Source organism: Periophthalmus magnuspinnatus, chromosome 21 (assembly GCF_009829125.3).
Source record: "Periophthalmus magnuspinnatus isolate fPerMag1 chromosome 21, fPerMag1.2.pri, whole genome shotgun sequence".
NCBI lineage: Eukaryota > Metazoa > Chordata > Actinopteri > Gobiiformes > Gobiidae > Periophthalmus > Periophthalmus magnuspinnatus.
The window spans coordinates 19,209,586-19,233,043 of NC_047146.1; the positions used below are offsets into that span (position 1 = coordinate 19,209,586).

A 23,458-nucleotide genomic window follows, 5' to 3' on the forward strand; every position below is an offset into this window, starting at 1 on the left:
ACTCACTCACATATGTATGCACTGTGCCTGTGTCTGCTCTATGGGGTGGCTCATGCCCTCTCACTGCTGATTGTTTGTGTTTCAGCTCTAACCATGGCAAAACATAAGCAGACCTACCATAAGAGGAAAACTCGTACACCACTCCTACAGAAACAAACCAAGACCAGGGACCTGCCCTCAACCTCCAGAGGGTGGCGCTCTGCAGAACTAGTCCAACCAGGTGGGTGTGTTTTACCAACATTTTGACAATTTTTTTAAACATTTGTTTAATGGAGAACTTTAGTGTACGCATTTTCTTTCTTACAATATGGACTTACGGCTTATGAATATCAAACCATCAAATTCTACATTGTGAGTTCGACTTATTACTTAGTATCACAGTGTCTTTTGCTTATTCAAACTCTGCACGCATAGTACTAACATGTACCTTTTTTTCAGAGCCCCAGGTGAAAGCCACAAAGACCAACCCCAAAAAGCGGCGGTTTCGTCCTGGGACCAAAGCCCTGATGGAGATCCGCAAACAGCAGAAGTCCTCTGAGCTGCTCATCAAGAAGAGGCCATTCTCCCGCCTGGTGAGACAAGATGGACTCAAACACCACTGCATAGGCTGACTGGATGATGGATTCAAAATATATATTCAAGTTATATTATGTTATCTCACTGTTCATTTTAAAGGTACTGTAGGTACTGTAATGTAACTGTAGGTACTATAATCATTATATTCATTTCAACTATGTAAACTATGTAATCTGCACTAATGTTTGTTCTTGAGTCTTGCAGAAGATATCTTTTGAAAGTTGCAGGATCCCACGGGAAGAAGGTCACTCTGAACTTCTTGCATTCTTTTTACTTGTATGTTACCTGTGTTATCTGGGATTAGGACTAATCCTAAAGCTACCAATGCATCACGACCCAACAAATTTAACGGGCAGTCAGGGAAATACAATACAGCTAGTTTTATTGTTTATTGTCTTTCCCTTCGGATCTTGTATCATGACAGGTTTTGTCAGTGAAACATGTGTAACTCCCCCATTTGCTGCTCTCCCCACTGTGTATCATATGTGGGACTTTAGTTTTCATTGTGGTTTTGCACGCACCAGTATCACACGAGAAAGAAATTTGTACCCCATTAACTAGTAGAGTAACTTTTGGTAAGGTGCGTCCGCACCCTAATGCAGCTTGTAAATCAACTAGTATTTTTCCTTCCTGTGGTTTTTTATCACTTTATCTGCATGCATTGCATGATCCACATATTGGTCTAGTGTCCCTGTAGCAAAATTTATATAATGCTTGTCAATCCAATGAATTCTTGTGGTAGAATTAGCGTGCAAAGCATTCTTTAATTGCTGTCTGTATGCACAATTCTCATTGCCAGCTTCATCTTCAAGTCCACTATGTACTATAAATGCTTTTGTAAGTCTGTGTTCATAAGTAGTAATGACCACAGGGTCAGCTCCCATGGTTCTACTAAATTCTATTTTTTCCACCTTTACCTTTTGCCTCATTTCTAGTTTGTGTAGTTCTCATCTGGTGTAATAGCTCTGTTGCCTCTTGATACGGGTGATACGGGGGCGGGGGCGCTTGCTGCTCCCCTCCCGCTACTGCTCCCTCTATCTCGGCTTGAGCTTGCTGTACTGGTGTTTCTGGCTGAGCCGCTATTACAGTGGTGAAATCATCTTCCTCCTTTGTATTAAGCATAATTTGTTGCTTACGCTTTGCTTCTGTTTGGCCTTTTTCTCTGGCTTGTGCCAATTCCAACTATCTTTCCAAATGAGCTTTTAACTCCTAGGGAGGTCTCTATCGCTGGAATACAACAACAGGTTGGTACGAGTGATTAGTGTGGTATCTCTCACTTTAGCCTCAGCAGGCAGAGAAATCTTGCCTCTGCATCCACAGAAATACACCGTATTTCCCCAACCTTTTTGGTATGAGATTCGTCACCTAGTGGTTCAGAATCTCGTCTCTCTCTCACACACCCTTGCTTTTTATTTACTTCCCACGGTTTTGTACCGGCCAGTAAAATGTCACTATTTTACTCGGTAACGGGACTCCGCATCCGTCCCTCTTAGTACTACTATTAGTAGTATTAGTACCTAATTGGAGCCTAGGATAATTAGGGTTTCTTTACGCCCATGACCCCCAGTCATACCGTTTTTTAAAGCAAGACCTACTCACTCGTCTTGTCTCTCTCTCCCTCAGTACCCCGTCAACTTTTAGACTCCAAAAGATATCGAGAGAGCCAGTCCTGGAAAAGGTCTCGAATGCTGTGGCCACAGTCCCTCCTGGGTCTCCGACGAGTCCTCCGGTATATTGGGATCCGGCTCGAAGGACCAAGTTGATAGGTTCACCTTTTTAACCTATATTACAGTTCAAAAGAGAAGAGAAGACAAGAGAGATTATTTTGTCTCAATATTGAGGAGAAAGAGTGGGGAGGCAAAACCTTCAGTTTACAACCTCACACTCCTATCTGAAGTTTCCACCGTCTTTCTCCTCCTTTTATTTACTTAGGGACCCTAGTTACAAATGCGTTCTCAAGGGATGGGGGACATACTTTACATACTGCAAGCAGTGTAAAAACATATGACGAGATTCACAGAGAAATATATTTTGTTTTTGCATTTCTAAAGGTCATTCCCAAGATGTTTCTGTTTCACAAGTTCAGAGTGACCTTCTTCCCGTGGGATCCTGCAACTTTCAAAAGATATCTTCTGCAAGACTCAAGAACAAACATTAGTGCAGATTACATAGTTTACATAGTTGAAATGAATATAATGATTATAGTACCTACAGTTACATTACAGTACTTACAGTACCTTTAAAATGAACAGTGAGATAACATAATATAACTTGAATATATATTTTGAATCCATCACTGGAAATCATTAATTCTGAAATCAACAGAGGAATGGTGCACCAATGTGGATGTCTGAAAAGGACTCCAGTGTCGTCTGATATGTTCAGCTCGTGCAAAAGTAGAATTCTGATCCACAAAGTACTGCAGCAAAATTATAATGACCTTGTACCTGATTCTTTCCATGTGTTTGAGCAAAATACACTCACCTAAAGGATTTTTAGGAACACCTGTTCAATTTCTCCTTAATGCAATTATCTAATCAACCAATCACATGGCAGTTGCTTCAGTGCATTTAGGGGTGTGGTCCTGGTCAAGACAATCTCCTGAACTCCAAACTGAATGTCACAATGGGAAAGAAAGGTGATTTAAGCAATTTTGAGCGTGGCATGGTTGTTGGTGCCGGACGGGCCGGTCTGAGTATTTCACAATCTGCTCAGTTACTGGGATTTTCACGCACAACCATTTCTAGGGTTTACAAAGAATGGTGTGAAAAGGGAAAAACATCCAGTATGCGGCAGTCCTGTGGGCAAAAATGCCTTGTTGATGCTAGAGGTCAGAGGAGAATGGGCCGAGTGATTCAAGCTGATAGAAGAGAAACGTTGACTGAAATAACCACTCATTACAACCGAGGAATGCAGCAATGCATTTGTGAAGCCACAACACGCACAACCTTGAGGCGGATGGGCTACAACAGCAGAAGACACCACCGGGTACCACTCATCTCCACTACAAATAGGAAAAAGAGGCTACAATTTGCACGAGTTCACCAAAATTGGACAGTTGAAGACTGGACAAATGTTGCCTGGTCTGATAAGTCTCGATTTCTGTTGAGACATTCAAATGGTAGAGTCAGAATTTGGCGTAAACAGAATGATAACATGGATCCATCATGCCTTGTTACCACTGTGCAGGCTGGTGGTGGTGGTGTAATGGTGTGGGGGATGTTTTCTCGGCACACTTTAGGTCCCTTAGTGCCAATTGGGCATCGTTTAAATGCCACAGGCTACCTGAACATTGTTTCTGACCATGTCCATCCCTTCATGACCACCATGTACCCATCCTCTGATGGCTACTTCCAGCAGGATAATGCACCGTGTCATAAAGCTCGAATCATTTCAAATTGGTTTCTTGAACATGACAATGAGTTCACTGTACTACAATGGGCCCCACAGTCGCCAGATCTCAACCCGATAGAGCATCTTTGGGATGTGGTGGAATGGGAGCTTCGTGCCCTGGATGTGCATCCCACAAATCTCCATCAACTGCAAGATGCTCCTATCAATATGGGCCAACATTTCTAAAGAATGCTTTCAGCACCTTCAATGCCACGCAGAATTAAGGCAGTTCTGAAGGCAAAAGGGGGTCAAACACCGTATTAGTGTGGTGTTCCTAATAATCCTTCAGGTGAGTGTATGTCAGATGTACAGATATATTGTATAAGCAGCTCTTGAGGTCAAAATATGTCTGCTGTGTGCTGTCTGAATCTATTAAGTGTTTTATTGTTAGAGGAAGTGCACATGCTGGTTATTATTAGTTTCACCATCACGGAAAAACTTCACCCTGACAGTTGTGAAAAGCACTTATATTCTCATAGAGGTGTATAATTAGGATGCTCAGAATACATAAACATTAAACATTTTAAAGTAACTAGTTCTGTTTTCCACATTTTTGGAGTCAAGGTTGATTTATGATTTGGACACTTCAATTATAAAAAAGTATAACATAATATTGTCAAAGCCAATTTTACATTTAGTCAATTTATCAATTAAAAAATCTGAATTTCCTCAAAGTTTTAAAACTGCTGTTGTGACACCAATTTTCAAGTGTGGTGCAACAGATGAAGCATGTAATTATCTCCCAATTTCAATTGTGCCTATTATTTCAAAAGTACTTGAAAAGTTAGTGGCTGAACAATTGATGATATACTTGGAAGAAAATAATTTACACAGCCCTGAACAATTTGGATTTCGCCCCAAACATTCTACTGAATTGGCTGTGTGCCATCTCACTGAAATGATAAAACACAGTATGGATCAGTGCAAATGTGTTGGATCATCATAACTGAATAACTGAATCATAACTATCAAATCTTACAGATTTTAGTTTGATATTGATGCAATTACAAAGACATTACTAACATCTCCATCTATTGCAGGTCCGTGAGATTAGTCAGCAGAATTTCCTCACCTGTTACAGATGGGAGGCCACTGCTCTGTTGGCCCTACAAGAGGTAACACTCAATGCACACTGCCTAGTGTCTAGTCTACTTTGGCATTAAGAAATGAGAGGCAACAGTAAGGGCTCCTGGCTATACTAACTAGTCATTGTACTAGAACTGTGCGTACTCCACTCTGCATCCCTGTAGGTGTGGGAAGATATTGAAATTTCGTGTCACTTTTATCCTAGCCAAAATGGTTGCGATTAACTATTATATCACAATAATTATTGTTGCTGACAGTTTAAATATTTTCTGGATATGAATAATGAAATTTTAATATTATGCATATGTTCCATATTTAAACTTCTGCTCAAGTATTGTACTTTGTTATCAGTGAAAACAACAGTGATTTAGAGGAGATCATCAGGGAGAAGTTTTTTGTTTTTTTTTACACATTCTCGTGACACAATGGCAATTACCTTTTTTGGCGATCATCATGATTATATAAAAAGTGCCGAACGATCTTTTTGTCACAATAAATTATATTATTGTCTATCGTCCCATCCCTACATTCCTGGCATGATTGTTTTGCTGAGTTTAGTTTAACAATAACCTACCTGCTGTGCTTTTAACTTAGAGGAACCACTTACACATTCACACTGACATTCACATTACACTGTACACAGACACTGGGGGCAAGGCAGGTATTAAACAGTATGCACAAGTGGGAACTGGGATTGAACCACCAAGCTGTGGGTCCATGTTACCAACAATGTCTATCCCGGGAGCAGAATTATTTATATCAGGACCTACATTCACCAACTGAGATACTGGGGAGTGTTACAGTTAATTTGTATTCTTTTAAAAGGTAAACTTCATCATTAAGGCCCCACACCGTGTAACTTTTTAGCCAGAAAATATCCAAAAATACTTTCACAGTATGAGATAAAATGTGTCTGTCTCATAGAGAATATTTGGTTTTAACTTTGTTTCCATGGAACCATGCAGCTGACCTCCAGAACAATTCGCTGCCAAGGCTCACCAAATTAATTGCACTTAGTTATAAAGAAAGTGTAAACTTGCATATGACAGGGAAGACTACAATTTCCAATAACAACTTGATCAACATATTTAAGATTTCACTAAAGGTCTAGTTTGAGGAAGTTTATCATTTTCCTTCCTGTTTGTTTATAAGCAGCAGATGTGACATACAAAGAGGTAATTCCACAACTACTTACGTCGTAACAAGGGCCAAAACAAAACCAAAAACATGAAAATGTGATAGAATTAGACTTGTGTTAAAACAGGCTTATTCTGAAAAATCCACTTTTCAGAGCTTTTAACCATGTTATAGTTGTTTCCCTTTTTATTTACCCTTGCATAGTTGTATTTGGAGTGATTTATACATGTTTGAACAATCTTTAATCACTTATTTTGAAGACGCCATATTAGATTAGCCCCTGTTTTCACAGCCACAGGTACAAGTCCACTGCCTCTCTATCCAATTTGTTCACCAATTTTGTTTTCTTAATCGGTCATACGTGAAGGATTCGACAGCATCGTGAAGTAATTTTGGTATACATGGAAAAAAAAATCTGCTACTCACTAGTGTGATCCGCAACTATCGACAGTAGTAGCCAATACATGCCCGGCTCTTTGTTGTGATGATGTTTATGGAGATGCCGTCTCCCAATGGGCACCATAGTTTTCTACCGTGGAAGTCAGCAGATTTATTTCTTTTATTAAGTTGTGTTAGATGAATATTATGATTTGAAATGTGCAAATTATAACATAATGATCCACGGGTGACATAGATCATAACTATTTAGCAGAGAAAAGCACAATATGTCTTCTTTAAAGTTGTCCTGTTTCTCCCCTTAGGCTGTGGAGTACTTTCTGTGCATCATGTTCTCAGATGCCAACTCCTGTGCCATCCACGCCAAAAGAACAACACTGCTTCAGAGAGACATACGCATGGTGCTGAAGATAGACAAGACCAGCATTGACCACCACTAAGAAGAGCGAAACAGATTTTACATCTGGTTTTAGTTTTAATTTGAGACATTTTAGGATTTTAGGACTTGTCAGTCAGTAGGTTTAATTTGTTCAACTCAGTGGTTCTTCAGTTATGCGGTTATGCAGTCACTTACTTGGTTGTACGTGAGCTCCTTCTGATAGTATTCTACAGATCTAGTGTTTATTTAATTTGTTTGATCCACATTTGTATCTTCCTTTGGGCTAGTTCTCAGAACTCTGACTGCAATGCTGTATTTCTAATTTAATCAGGTTTATCCACATTTAACCCTGAATAGTAATTTTTAGTCTGTTTAAGATTTGGTTTAGATCTAGACTTGGTGTGAAATGTTTAAAGCATGATGTTCTCTAATGCATGTTGTTCAAGTTTGTTTTATTGTTTTGTAAATGTTCTATTACTTTGTCACCTTCTTAAATGTGACAATTTATGACAGACATGGGCAAACTATGGCGTGGGGCTCACACACGGCCCTTTGGGTTTATTAATCCTGCCCGCTGAACGTAACCAAATTGTATTAAAATAGGTAAGGGTAAACCTTGTTCAGTTTACCTTTTCAACAAGTTGATCTTTTGGCACTTGATAAAACTGAATGTGAGTTTTTCTGCTGTGTTTATTTAACTGAAATTTAATACATTAATTACATTACATTAATTTAATGAATGCATTTGGAACAATGAGCCTTGCATATTCATGCTTTACTATATGTTACAGGTCAAAACTCTAATGTAATATATACATATATATATCCTGCCCCGGCTGATCTGTCAGATTTTTTAACCCACTGTGGCCCGTGTGTCAAAAGGTTTGCCCACTCGTGACCTATGACCATGTCCGTAGATATTTAGAACTAATGTGTGTTTTAAAATGCTGTCACGAGCTGTTCCTAAGGTAAAAAGAAATTACCGCGACCCTGGTTGTAAAAAGGTAAATAATAAGCAGCCCTTTTTATTATATAGTAAATGAGAGTGTTACAATCGTCATAAATTTAGAACTACACAGCAAACTAAAATAATAAAAGAAGGCTCAACGAGTTCAAAACTGGTGCAAAGTTAAAACATAAAGGATCAAAACTAATTCAAAGGAGTACACCAATGGCAGGAGGGGTCTATGGGTTCAAAGCGTGCATAGAGAGACATCAGCAGCTGGAACAGCACATATATGCCTGTAGGAGAAGCTGGAGGCCAAGCGCCGTAACAAACGCATAAATTTATGTAATCTCAACACTGAAAGCCATATTTAACCTATAGGCCTTCATCCACGCATATTACAATCTCTATGCATCACTGGTCACTCTACACTCAAGTAAAGTGTCAATGGTAGGACATCAAAACTGTTTCTGATTGTGCTACTAGTAGAAAAATCAATCGTGAATTTGATATTTTCACTATTTGACAGGCTGTAACCAGATTGCACATCATCAGACTCCATTTTTCAGATAAAGTAAAGTTTTGAATAAACCCTGAAAATGTCTTTCATCTCAAAATGTGTGGGAGAAACTGGGCCTTTGGTATTTTGAAGAAATTATGATTTTGTTATTTTTAAACCTGAATGGCTTCTAATTGGGAGCATAAATGTCTTGATGTCAAAAACAGTTGATGACTACCTCTGAAAGTTAATATAAACAGCTGGAAAACACTAGGCTATACACATCCATTCAACTAATTATCTAACTAACCATTTATCAGGAAACAGAGCAGAAAAATGTCTCAGTATCTGTGTATAAGTGTAAAGTGTTGAATCGTTTCTTGATAGTGTAAACATCGTCCTGAAGGGGGCAGCACGTGATTCTCTTGCAGTAGCAGGAAGAACAAACCGACATTTCAACCGGAAGTGACTACGAGGAGGAGGAAGTGCAACAAGAGCGTCCGAGATTTATAACAAAAGTCTACAAAAAAGGGGTGAGAGCGGATTCAAATATCATCTACTAACATACCGAGGTTCAGCACGTAGGGTTTCACAAATAGCCAATAGAAATCTGATGTTATTTTGAGCAAAAAATCCTTTATCTACGAATTGGCACTGGTTAGCATCGGAGCTAACTGTGTCGAATACAAACACATGGCCCCAGCAGAGAAATCGTCTTTTTTACAATTATTTAGTTTTTTTTGAACCAAGACGAAACGACACTAAACTACAAATTTCCCTTGATTGGTGATGATTTGAATGATCTGCATAGTTATTGGCTTCCTTCTCTTTTGAGTTAGATGTGATTCAAACTGAGCCCGCTATAATCACCAGGTTTTGTTTTGGTCCTGATTATGTCTGGATTGACTCGCTGGATAGATCTAAAACGTAAGCGTGTTAATTAGGGTTTTATATGTCATCATTAATTATCACAAATTAGATCTAACTTTCACATATTTTCATTTTGATTATTTTAATATAATGGACACGAGGATACATTCTTCTACTATTGGAAACGACATAACCCCATTAACAGTTTTGGTCTAGTTTTCTCTTTCACCATCTTGTCTAAAAACATGCTCAACAATATAAATTAACTATTTATTTTTACATGTACAATAATAACCACATCAAACTGTTTATACCCTTCAAAATGAGCACTGCGTAGTGCGAGTGTAAATTGTAATCATGTAGTAATTGGCAAGGTTTTATAGTAATTATATCAAAATGATACAGTATGTACATATGATGTGTTTCCACCAGTTTCTTACTTGGCCCTATTCTACTCTACCTCGATAACTGAGCTTTTGTCTGGAAGAAGGCTTCTTTATTAACATGTCTTCAAGCTTATTTTTCAGGCTAATTCAGGTCAAATTTACTAAAACTTTTGTATTGACAGGCCTTCTTTTTTAATAATGTATTTGAAAAAAAAAAGCCAGAACAGTCAATGAGCAAATGAATTGTTAGTTGCACACCTAAACTATTGAATTAAATAAGAGTTGTACCACGGTACTTGCCTGGCAAATTCAGAATGATATCTCTCTGTATTTTTAATATAGATTGATATCAGACTGGCCCCCACGTCCTTCGTTATGTCTCAAGCATGGTCAAACGTGATTGTGCAATCTGATTTTTTTTCCATTGACACATCTGAAACAAAGGAGTTCATTAGTCACCTAATATTTACAAATAAAATCAAATTTATCTCGCCTGAGATTAAGCGAAGCACTGAACTCGCCTGAGTTCAGTGCTTCGCTCATTGATTCTGCACAAATGTGCAGTGTTTTTCAGGCCCCTGTGATATTTATTTTCTGAATTTTTTTCAATACGGACAGACCATGCATGTCCTCGATTGGCTAATCCACCTGTCAATCATGCCCATTTGAAAACAGGGACATTCATTCAGTGACCAGACGCATCTTCCTAAAGTATTGAAAAAGTGTATCTTCAGGATCCCATGCAACCATGGTATCATAGTTTCAGCAGAAATCTTTGAAGCAAACATGGCTCCCGCATTTCAGCTTTCCGTTTACTTTTTAGTTTGGTGGTGAGCCATGCCTGACCTACATCTATCTGTTTTTTATTTTATTTAATGAAATCTAATTGTTGATTAAACAATAAAAATGTACAGTTGCCATTTATATTTGTTCTTTTTCTCTGTAGTGATGGATTCTCCAGGCAGCAGTCCCAGTCCGGCTCAAAAGAACCACAGTGGTGAGTACTGGTGGAACATTTAATGTTTTATACTTTCCTTTTCTCATACAGATGTTTTCTGCAAAATGTGCAGGTTGAATACTCTTTGTTACTGATGTTGCGATTGTGTATTTATATTAGGGTTGTCAAAAACCCTTATATAATGACCCTGTCCCGCTAGCATTAGCAACAGGTTTGACAGTGTTACCTTCAACAGCTTCCCTCCAGATTGGCTCTTTGGTTGCTATGATACTCAGTCGGAATTCAAAATATGGAACTCCGCTCCAAATCCACTCCTGTAGCTGCTAGCCTTGATGTGCTTCATTTGATGTGCTTCATTTGAGCTGGATGGGTGACATCACACTCACTTAATCCACTTCTTTATACAGTTTATGAGGATTACACAGATATAAGACTGTATACCCCCCCCCCCCCCCTCCCCAACTGTAATAGAAGCAGTGACATTATTCATGTATATGAACATTTATTTACACTTGAAAAGACTTGCTTCTCAGATTTATGTAGCAGATGTGTGGGGCTCTTGTCTGGAAGTGTCCTGTCCTTTATTCAGATGAGGAGTCCGGTGCTGATGCCAAACCGGCAGAGGGTCAGACCGCAGCACCCCGAAGGCACACCTCCTCACCCTCTAGCTCCTCCTCCTCTGGCGCAGAGGAGGACCAGGATGACAGCAGCAGCAGTGAGGATGATGAGCACCAGGGGGCTATGAGAAGGCTCCGGAGCAGCGTGGCCCACGTTATAGTCAGTGCACAGTACACCTCTCTTTTAAACGGGGCTTATGTGGCTATTTCCAGGCTGATTTTGACACAAACCTTAGATGACAATTTTAAGATCTGTCTGAATTTTCTCTTTTTCATGAGTGTATGTGGTACATTTTACCAGGCGGTGATTACCTGCTCAAGTTGAGCGCACCACTGCTGATCATACAGTCGCAGAGATATCGGACATGTTATTTGATATTTGTGGTGAGATGTAGGATCCAAAAGAGTAGTGTATACATGGTATAATCCAGCTGTAGAAAGTAAACACAGCTGTGATTGCAACCCAGATGAACTAGGCCAGCAAGTGCTATTAGATACCCCTTCTGCACAAGTCACCGAGTGCACACACACAAAAGCCTTTGACTTTCAATAAAGTTAGCATTGACAATGGTTTGCCAATGTATGTCTTTTTTTATATTGGGGATAAGCAGATTTTTTTTTTTTTTAAGCTGATACTGATATTCAATATTTTGGCTTGCTGCTGTAGGCAGTAACTGATATTTGCTTATAAAGCAATAGAAAGGGCCACAGATTGTTGTTAAAATGAAGTAAAGATCAAAAATAACTTTCCACCTTTCCTAAAAATAATACAAAATACTTGGTACTTGGATATAAAATAATGTGTTACATGTTTGTGTAAAAACATACAGCTATATAACTCTTCTATTTCCATTCTGACCAATTACTCTGTTCAGAAAGGGCACACAGAGAATGGGGCAGCGCCAAAAACTATATATTGATTGATATCAACAAATCTGTATCCATATTGGCTGGAACCGATATATCGCCCATCTCTAGTTTAAATGTGCTGTATGAAAAGATATTGGGACCACAAACGTGCTTACCGCACAAACACAACCCTGGCTCTAGTCTAGTCTAGTGTCAAACATATTTTCACCGGGGGCCACATTAGCAAAATAGCTGCCTTCAAAGGGCCGGATGTAAAATAAATCTAACACATTTTTTACTTGTTAATTAACTGTTTCTGTATTTATTACTTGATCAAGTTACAAATATTGCATATACATTAGGCTAGATGTAAAAATGTGGCTGTGTAACTGCTTATTTCCTGATAAAATTACATTTTAAGACCATCATACCTTTTAGTTTACCCTGTCGAGGGCCACATGAAATGATGTGGAGGGCCACATTTGGCCCCCGGGCCTTGAGTTTGACATACATGCTCTAGTCTCTTGTACAGTGTGAACAGGTCAGTGTATCTGTCCATTGCTCTGTACAGTGGCACACCCCGTCAATCATATGTAGTTCCTTTTGTTCTTTCCTAACCCTTAAAAATACATTATTCAAATGATAATAGCAGTACTGTTACTGGAATGCAGTATTTGACTACTGTACCTCGTATGCACTTTAATAATCTTCTTGGAATGAAACCTGTGTGGTAAAATGCAGTGCATCTCATCGTTAGTATTTCCAAACTATACTCAACACCTTTATAAAATCAGTTTTTGTTTTCTTTTTCAGAGAACCATTCCCACAACTCAAGATCAGGACAGACCTGGTTCTACAGAAAAAGACGGCTCCAAATCCCGTTCGAGGTCCAGAGAGTCAGACCCAAACCGGGACCAAACCAGAGACTCAGACCGAGACCGGTCCAGATCTGAAGACCCCGACCAAATCCCAAAGAGAGAAGATCAGTCTAACAGAGACAGATCCAGATCCAAGTCCCGAGACCGATCCAGAGACCGATCCAGATCTGGAGAGGGAGACAGGAGGAGAGACAGGTCCAGAGACATAGACAAGAGGAGAGACAGGAAGAACAGGTCCAGGGACAGGTCGAGAGAAAGATCCAGGTCCAGGGGAAGGGGCAGACGGGAGCGCTCCAGGTCCAGAGAGAGGAACAGAGACTGGGACCGGGACCGCTTCGACAGGGGACACAATGGACGGTAACACTCACATACTACTGACTATTACAAGAACATGCAAAATAGTCCCACTTTTGAATTCAAAGCATAATTCCCTTGGGACTAAACATTCATTCATTCACAAGTGGAACTAAACATCCACCTTGTTTGATGATAAACTGGATATATGGAGTTGAAATAGTTTTTGAACACATATTTGCACTACAATGGCCAAAGAAGGACAAGGAACTGTAGATAATACTAATTGTGTGCTACCTCCAGTACTACCTGACATCACACACGATTGACCTGATTAGAGCCAGGTGTTTCCTGTCTGCAGGGGTGGAAAAATTGACTGTCAGTAAGATGACTGGTGCTGCTTTTTTGGGGGGGCTATAAAATGCAAACAGAAATACAATGTTTTTTCCAATGTATTTTGGTATTCAGATGTGTGATTATATCCATTTTTTATTTCCTCCCACAGAGATCGCCGTGGTGACCGCTACGACAGACGCGGAGCCAATTGGCAGGGAGAGTCCGAGGTGAGGAGACGGGGCCACTCCTCTTCTCCTGCTGAGAGAGAGCCCACAGCAGCAGGTGAAGAGCCTCCAGTGAAGAGGAAGAAGGAGGAGCTAGATCCCATCCTCACCCGGACAGGAGGAGCCTACATCCCCCCCGCCAAACTGAGGCTTATGCAGCAGCAGATCACTGACAAGAGCAGGTACACTGGACACAACACACCGGGGACACACAGTCTTCCCTCTCCATTAGCTTACTCAGAGTCAGAGGTGGGTACCTAGTAATATGTAGCAATAGTAGTAACAACAAGCAGTAGCCTAGTTCAGACCTTGGGGGGGTATTTAATAGTCACAGTGTTGTGGCATTTACAGTGAACAGACAAACATTTACAATATTTACAGTTTAGCACCTTGATAGTATTGAGGTGAAAGTTGTAGATGTACAAAATTTCAACTCATTTTGAGAATTTGATTCTGAGCACATGAGCCACAAAAAACATTCTGTTCATATAATCCACAGAGGTTACATAAAAGACACGAGAGTTCAACACAAGAGTTCCAGAGAAAAGGCAATTTGAGCAAAGTTCATTAAGTGTCCACAGCAGAGAGCAGTAGGTGTGTGAGTGTGTGTTCCCTCGCGCGTGTGTGTACCTGTGGAGAGCGGCTGCAATGCCTCCTACTACACCAGCAAGAGTCATCTGCGGGAGCTCAGTAACACATGGTACTGACTGAATAGCAGCGCTCGGCCATGTTTAAAAGAGGGTGACACACTAAGTCTTATGATACTTAGCCGTGGGTGAAAAAGTGAGGCAGAGATGGACCAGTGGCAACTTTTACTCACAGTTGCATTTACTTGGGTAAAAGTTGTGGTGACTCTTCTCACTCTGAGTAAATCTACAAATGACAAACATTTATGTTAACAATATGAAATTATTTATTTCTTACTTACTTCAGATATGATTTAGTTTGACTAGTTTTTCTTTCTATCCTTTGAATATACCAGATTTTGTGCATTATTTCATGTTTTGTCCTTCAAATTACAGAAACTATTAATTATAAATTAGATGTTACATCCTGACAGTTACTCTTTAACTTACTCTTACTCAAATAGTAGTTTTATAAAATACTTTACTCACTAGAATAATTTCATGGGTACTCTGCCAAACTTTTCTCAGAGTTTTCTCTGATTCATTCATGTTTGAGTAATCCTGTGTTGTCCTGCATTTGAGGCTTGAGTGCTCAGAAAATTGCTGTTCTCACCTACCCCCTATCTCACTGGTCTGTACTTTCAATTATGGACAAAATTCTGACACCAGGTCATACAAGGTTTAAAAATGTCAGCCATTTTTCAAGAATAAATTAAAGTAAATAAAAAAGTCTTCTGCTTGCTACAGTGAAATGTCACTATGAAGAGTCTATTAGGTCTGCAGTTTTGAACAGAAAGTCAATGGGCGAGTTTCTGTTACTTAAGTTTTAAATCAATATTTTGAGTTACAATGAACAAAATGTACAATAATAATATAATATAATACAAATTATAGTAATAACTTGGATTTATCGGACATGTGACCAAAACAATAACTGTAGTCATGGTGTAGCAAGTGTAGAATTACAGTGAGTTAAGAATTAAATGCTATATGCAATGTTTGCTGTTGTCCCAACCTCTGTGCAGTCTGGCCTATCAGAGGATGAGCTGGGAGGCACTGAAGAAGTCCATCAATGGTCTCATCAACAAAGTCAACGTGTCCAACATCGTGAACATCATCCAGGAGCTGCTGCAGGAGAACATCGTGCGGGGCAGGTGGGTGTCTCTGGAAGAGGGCACATCCAGTGGTTCAAAATACTGCAGACAGTACAGACACATGGCACCACGGACTGTACAGGCATACAGCACCGTGGCACTGTGAACTATAAAGGCACATGGCACCACTGACTGTACAGGCAATTAGTCGATTAATCTAAAAAAATGGTTAGATTAATCAATAAGAAAATAAGTTAGTTGCAGCCCTACAACCTCATGCATTTTCATTTGTGTAGTTAGAGGTATCATATCTTAAAAACGTTATATATGCAGAAAACAAACTGAGTGTCCCTTCCCTTTGCTCACCACATTAAACCATTTAGAGCACTATCACAACACAATCAGTGTGCAGTGGAGAGATCGCTTAAATACTCATCCATACGTGGATAACATCTAAAACCTGTTGCAGCATGTTTTTGATAAGGGAACAACGTTCATGGTAAAAAGCTCAAAAAATACCCCCCTCTGTAAAACATTTTTGAGCCTAGACATGGCCGATAACGTATTGGTTTAATTTATTGCTGTTGCTTATTGAACTTTCTACCTATTAGTTGCATTGTATAGAATGTTTTGATGGTTGTGATATGGCTTACAAAATCATTTGTCAGTATTGCCCATCAGGACAAATTGTCACTTGCATTCTTTAGCTTCCCAGCATTGGACTTGTTTTGGTCTTATTATATCTTCTCTGATCTCCTCCTCTTCCTTCTCAGGGGTCTTCTGGCTCGCTCAGTGTTGCAGGCCCAGGCAGCATCTCCCATATTCACTCACGTCTATGCTGCGGTGGTGGCCATCATCAACTCAAAGTTCCCTCAGATTGGAGAGCTCATCCTCAAACGGCTCATCCTCAACTTCAGGAAGAGCTACCGCCGTAACCTCAAGGTAAACCTCCCTAAAAGGATTTCTCTAAATTATATCGTTACATTGTTATTTCCCTAAATTAAACATGTTTTTATTTGGGTTTTTTTTCAGCAACAGTGCCTCACAGCCTCCAAGTTTGTGGCTCATCTCATCAACCAGAATGTGGTATGTCTCTTTTGAAAGGTTAGACTACTCATTTCAGAAAAAACATCATTATATTTAAGATTTTTAAAAACTTCCCTAGTTCATAATTGTGCGTCCTGGTTGAGCATTTATTTTTTTAAAGTCAAGAAACTTGTTATGCTTAAGGTTAGAGTTAGAGAAATTATTAAGTTTGGGTTTAGGTTAAGGTGAGGTTAAGTTTAGGGATTTAACATGTTAGCAGAAATAACTTGAAAACACAAATTTGTCACCAGCCACTACATAATAAAGCATAAAACAGTTTAAAAAAAAAATCACATTTTAAGTCTGCTCATAGCAACGGAAGCTAGCACATTACTGTGACTACCAGAGCTATGTGATCACTTCTTTCCCTCCAGACCAAGCTATGTAGAACTTACTCTATGACATATTGGAGGTAATTTCATAACTTTTACCTAGCAGCCACAATGTTAACAAGGGCAAAACTGCCTTCCTTGTGCGTAAACTGTCCCTGCATTTTGGATAGCGATGTAAGTGTTGATAGTCTTTTTTTTCCACAAACAGTGACTTGACCAAAGATGCTAACACGGAACTAAATAAACGATAAACTCTCCCACCAAAAAACTGCCATGTGCACTTTAAAGAATTAAAAAACAAGAATGACCCTGTGAGCAGAGTATTTGGAGAACACTCCCACAAACCCATAACATGATCTCAAAATAAAAACCAGAGAGAGCCCAGCCTTGGTAATGCTAGCTGCACTCTTACATATATGTAACCCCTCTCTTTCCTCCCTCTCTGTCCAGGCTCATGAGGTGTTGTCTCTGGAGATGCTGACCCTGTTGCTGGAGCGCCCCACAGACGACAGTGTGGAGGTGGCCATCGCCTTCCTCAAAGAGTGTGGCCTCAAGCTCACCGAGGTGTCCCCCCGAGGCATAAATGGTACATGCTTTAACAGAAATGATAGTATTCATACTGTTCATCGCATGCTCTTCTCTCATAAAGTAATTTCTTTTTTTTTTTTTAACTACTTCTAAACAGCTCTCCTCTTTTTACTTCAGTGTTAATATGGGCTCTTGCACCTTTTACATTGCACTTCACATCAAAACTATGATGACCTTTGAGAGTGTTGAAACGCATATAATAATTGTAAAAAATAAACCTGACTATTTTGCGGGTTTTGCATATTGCAGGCTATTTTTAGAACATAACCCCCGCAATAAACGAGGGACCACTGTACAGAGAAGAACCCGTAGACAAGCCAAAAGCCATTGATTAAAATGCAGACACTCTCACTTCTCCAGCTAACTCGCTCCATGGCTTCTTTCTGCTGTTTATATAAATCCTTATAATTCCTCCTAAAATATCAACTGGTTGAATAACTACAGGGCTGAAGCCCTATTGCACTTCATGCATAAAAACATTTCTCAACCCTCTCTCCTGTGCTGCAGCCATCTTTGAGCGCCTGAGGAATGTGCTGCACGAGTCGGCCATAGACAAGCGTGTGCAATACATGATTGAAGTCATGTTCGCCATCAGGAAGGACGGCTTCAAGGACCACCCAGTGATCCCCGAGGGGCTAGACCTAGTGGACGAGGATGACCAGTTCACCCACATGATGCCCCTGGAGGACGACTACAACACAGAGGATGTGCTCAGTAAGACCAGACACACAGACAACACATAACACCTTCAATCCAAAATGTGCACCATAGGTAAAATCCTTCAGCTAAATCTGTCCTGATTAGCTGAGCATCTGACTTCTGACAGGTTGCCCCAGCGGCAAACCATAAAGTATACCTTAACATGCTCTAGTGAAATGGGGGGGTGATTTTCCTACCTCATCAGGTTAAAACCAAACCAATATACCTGACAGGTTTAACCCAGGAACTCCAATAAAGGATGTGTCAAATACAGGCATAGACATATTTTCCCCTGAAGACAATAATGTGTACCTTATCTTTAAAGTTTTTGTAATCCCTTTTATCCATGTGTTTTCAGACGTGTTCAAGTTGGACCCAGACTTCCTGGAGAATGAAGAGAAATACAAGACCCTGAGGAGAGGTGAGAGCATCCACTCTGATTGTACTCTGTTACTGTCTGACCAATGGGCTTCTTGCGGTCTGCTCCTGTCCAGTTTTTAACGTTTAAATTTTAAGTTACATAATGTTGAATTTTGAAGTGTGTGAAATGTTTTTCCTGCATGGGGACCAGCTCGTTATTAACCCCTGAGTTGCTACAAACCTTTTACACTTCATGCAGCAGTGCAGCAGAGAACCTTCCAGGCTCTACTGAGATCTTTGTTTGAGTTATTCTGTTATTATTGTATTTTAACCACTCAATGTGTTAAAATTTCCCCTTGCGGATAAATCCAACTCTGCTGATTGATTGATTGATTGTGTGCAGATATACTGGACGAGGGCAGCAGCGACTCAGGAGAAGAGGGAGATGGCAGCGATGACGATGATGACGAAGAGGAGAATGAAGAGGGGGAGGATGCAGAAGGTATGCTCAAACACAGTTACAGCACATTTAAATAATGACAATGTGTATATGTATAATTTTCAAGACACCATGTTGCCGATCAATCCCTGTTACTTATTTTCTTAATCGATGATACCCAAATAGAAATGAGTTTGGTAATCCTAATTGACCTAAAACAGGAAAGGTTTAGTGTGATTTCATCTCACAGTGAGGAAAAAAAGCATATGGGGGTTATATAGTGTATGTAAGCTTCTGGTTTCAACTGTGAGCTACAGTCGACCTAAACTAACACCTCCCTCCTTGTGTCAGCAGAGGGCGTGCACACTCTCCAAGTCTTCTCTGTGAAACCAATGCAGTGTGTTATGTCTATCCCTTATTTTCAGTTGTAAAACATAACCATTTTTTCAAGTCTGAATGATTAAGGCTGTGTGTTATTGTCCCAGGAGAGAAAGTGACCATTTTTGATCAGACAGAGGTGAACCTGGTGGCCTTCAGGAGGACCATCTACCTGGCCATCCAGTCCAGGTACAAGCCACACTCACTCAATGTCCATCTGTCTGCCACTGCTCAGGACTACACTTATGTAACCATGTACTATCTCCTCCAGCCTGGACTTTGAGGAGTGTGCCCATAAACTCATCAAGATGGACTTTCCAGACAGTCAGACGGTAATTTTATGATATATTTTTTTTTTGTTTGTTATATTTTAAAGAAGACTAAATATTTGTCTGAAATGCAGTTATAATCTATGACACACATGGATCATTATTTTACTTATTGGACATTTTAAATTGCAATATTGGTCTAAAATTACTTAATAATGCAGTCTACTGCAGTAGAATAAAGATGCATGAATCACGCTAAATAAACTTCAGAAGGTAAATGAGAATGGAAATGATTATAACATGGTTAAAAGCTCTGAAAAGTTAAATGCATAATAAAGCCCCTATTTTGTAATTTCACTTTTGTGTCTGTATGTGTGTGTATATATTTTAATATCTTGATTTGACTAGTTGTTATTAGTTTAAAATATTGTGTTTCCAAATCCCCAATGCATGTTGTTTTGAGCAGAAGGAGCTGTGTAACATGGTGCTGGACTGTTGCGCTCAACAGAGGACCTATGAGAAGTTCTTTGGACTGTTGGCCGGGGTAAGGACCCTAACAGTCATGTATACAGCCATATGTAAAGCAGTGTAAACCCAGGCTTACACAGGCTAACCCTGTGTGTGTCTATGTGCAGAGGTTCTGTCTCTTGAAAAAGGACTACATGGAGAGCTTTGAGGCCATCTTTGCAGAGCAGTACGAGACCATCCACCGCCTGGAGACCAACAAGCTGAGGAACGTAGCCCGCCTTTTTGCCCACCTTCTCTACACCGACTCTGTGCCCTGGAGTGTATGTGCACATGCTCACATATTTATGGCAACAACATATAACATATGGAAATCAATTAACTTAAAATTTCTGAAGACACAAAAAACAGAATTCAACAAGTTAATAATGAGACTGTGCGGTGTAATGAAAAAATAGGCCAGATTGTCAAATATTAGAGTAGGCACTCTGGGTCACAGGTTTTCATGGTGCCACTTTTGCTCTGTTCAGGTGTTGGAGTGCGTTAAGATGAGTGAGGAGACCACTACGTCCTCCAGCAGGATCTTTGTCAAGATCCTCTTCCAGGAGCTATGTGCGTTCATGGGGCTGCCTAAGCTCAACCAGAGGCTCAAAGACCCGTAAGAACGCTAAACCCTCACAGGGTTTTTTATGTTAAATAGTGAGAGGAATGTTTATGTGATTGTGTTGTGGATCTTCTAGGACATTGCAGCCGTTCTTTGAGGGTCTGTTTCCACGGGACAATCCCAGAAACACACGCTTTGCCATCAACTTCTTCACCTCCATTGGCCTGGGAGGACTCACGTAAGTCTGACTAACCCTGGGTATAAACTTATACTAAGCCAAAACTAAGTTATCCTTATTTCAGTTACTATAGGAATTACTGAGTAAAATGGACTTTACTTGTACAGCTACAGACCATGAGAGAGAAGACAATATTTTCATTGGTTTGACTAAGGCTAGGCAAATAATTCAATTTTAATCAAGATTGAGATTCAGTCCTGTCTAATGGTCACTGATCAGGGGTTTTTAATGGACAGGTCTATAGCCAATCCTCTGTCAGTAAAAGTATGTGGTTTGAAACTTCCTTCAAAGTCTTTTTTTTTTTTTTTTTGTTAAATTGCAATGATTAAAAGTCTGAATTATTTGTGTTCTTGAAGTCAATACTAAAACAACTTTTTATTTAAAAATCTATTTTTAAAAATGTAGATCAATCAATATGAAGACTTTTTTATGTTTAAAATGTATTGTTTTTGTTAAAACATCCAGTCCTAGTTCTGTTTTCTGGTATGCTCATGTTCATAGTTTGTGGTGCCAAATAGTCTGTATAATCTTTGGGATGCTTTTTCCTTTTTTGTATTTTCATAAATGTATAATCTCTACTTGCAAAGTTGATGATGTTGTGTTTGATGTGTCTTTCAGGGATGAACTCAGGGAACATCTGAAAAACGCCCCCAAAATGATCATGACCCAGAACCAGGAAGTGGAGTCCTCGGATTCTGACTCCTCGTCCTCCTCTTCCTCATCTGACTCCTCCTCAGAGTCCTCCTCCGATTCATCTGACTCCTCTTCCAGTAGCAGCTCTTCAGGTACAACTCTGCCAATGTTATTTAACAGTACAATATGTAGCCTGTGCTCTCACTGGTTTACAAAAGGTTCTACAAGGTTCTGCCTTAACCTGCAGATAGTGGACACATTAGTACAGGCTATGTTTCATGTGAAAGCTGGGGTTTAGGTAGTGAGTCCTAGGTTTCTTAAAACTGTTTTAGTAAAAGCCATCTGTCTTCCATCATATGTTTTTGCTGAAAATATACTATGTCGGTTAGGATTTTCTTAGTCATAAGTTAGCCCTGTGTTGGTCCTGGTAAACCAGTTGAGTAGTACATTTAGTTTACAGTATGTTAATGTTGAACTTATTTTACAGTTTTTCACATAAAACAGTTCAGATCCATTCTGCATGCTTTAATATTGTGCAGTCCAACCAAAAAACTATATTTATCTACTTTTAATAGTCCTTTCAATTGTGAATTATCACACCTAATGCTATAAGGATTAATTTTACCAAAGTTTTGTTTTGCACTAACTTTTCACAACTTTCAGATACCAGAGAGGAGTTGTGCTGTCACAGTAAAGCTAACATTGCTCTTCCTGGTTATAGGACAATAAAATGATTTTTATCTGGATACAGACAGCACACAGCAGACATATTTTGACCTCAAGAGCTGCTTATACAATATATCTGTACTGAAACAAGACACATTTTCCTGAAATACATTGGAAAGAAATTGGGTACAGGACCTTGCTGCAAATTCTACCATAGAATTCTTCCTTGCCCTCTACTTAATTTTTAACTACGGGAGCTTTAGAAGTTACATTATTGAGAAATATTTTTAATAAAGGCTTTTCTTATATTCTTTACAGATTCAGATGAGAAACACAAAAAGAAGAAAGGAAAACAGCTGACCAAGAAGAAAGGAAAGAAAGAACATGTCGAAAAGGAGGACAAGTCAGACCGTGGGGACAGGGGCAAGAAGAGGGACGAACGGAGAACAAAAGACACCAGGGAGGAGAAGAGAGATGACAGGAGAGTGAGGGATGAGAGAGACGAAAGAGAGGAGAGGAGGACGAGAAACGAGAGAGAGGAGCAAAGAACAAGGGAGGACAGGGAGGAGAGAGAGGACAGGAGGGCGAGAAGCGAGAGGGAGGACAGAGACACAGAGGACAGGAGGTGGAGCAGACGAGAAGAACAAGAGGGACCCAAAAGACAGAAGGACGATCGCAGGAAGGCAGAGGATAGGCGAAAAGACAGAGACAGGGACACAGGGGACACCAGGAGTAAAGGCGGGGACAGAGACATGGAGGACACCAGGGAGAGAGAGCGCAACAAGGAGAACAGGGACAGGAACAGAGATGACAGGAGACGCACGTAGGACGATGTCAAAGGATTTTCTATTGTATTATTACTGTGGAGATTGATAATGAACTGTGTATAAAACATTAAAGCTGTTTAGATGTTTGTAATGGCTGCTTAGGTTTATTTTATATTGTAAAAGAAAATTCACAAACTCTTAAGTGCTACTAATATCAATCAGTCATGAGCCTGGTTAAGTCCCTACAAGAACTGTGTCAGACTGCCACTGCTGCTTTAATGTTGGGTGAAAAGTTTGGTGCCCTTCTATCATAAAGAACCCCTTAATTTGTCTTTATAGATTTATATACATTACAGATTTTTACAAATATAAAAGTAACAGTATTGAGTT

The 23,458-nt window shown here is 39.7% G+C and overlaps 2 protein-coding genes across 2 annotated transcripts; both read left to right on the forward strand.

Moving 5' to 3' along the window:
* Positions 1 to 93: 93 nt before the first annotated feature.
* LOC117388907 (uncharacterized) lies at positions 94 to 7,029 on the forward strand. The gene is made up of 4 exons (XM_033986462.2): positions 94 to 220; positions 439 to 572; positions 5,010 to 5,084; positions 6,894 to 7,029. Exons 1-4 carry the CDS (start codon positions 94 to 96, stop codon positions 7,026 to 7,028), a joined length of 471 nt encoding a protein of 156 aa, XP_033842353.1. The 3' UTR covers position 7,029.
* Positions 7,030 to 8,828: 1,799 nt separating this feature from the next.
* cwc22 (CWC22 spliceosome associated protein homolog) lies at positions 8,829 to 23,370 on the forward strand. The gene is made up of 20 exons (XM_055230788.1): positions 8,829 to 8,945; positions 10,615 to 10,665; positions 11,216 to 11,403; positions 12,906 to 13,327; positions 13,770 to 14,006; positions 15,476 to 15,604; positions 16,318 to 16,486; positions 16,577 to 16,630; positions 17,413 to 17,548; positions 18,058 to 18,264; positions 18,608 to 18,670; positions 19,013 to 19,111; positions 19,534 to 19,615; positions 19,698 to 19,758; positions 20,162 to 20,239; positions 20,331 to 20,483; positions 20,691 to 20,818; positions 20,901 to 21,002; positions 21,621 to 21,787; positions 22,620 to 23,370. The coding sequence occupies exons 2-20, from the start codon at positions 10,617 to 10,619 to the stop codon at positions 23,126 to 23,128; spliced, it is 3,033 nt and encodes a 1,010-aa protein (XP_055086763.1). The 5' UTR covers positions 8,829 to 8,945; positions 10,615 to 10,616; the 3' UTR covers positions 23,129 to 23,370.
* Positions 23,371 to 23,458: the final 88 nt, after the last annotated feature.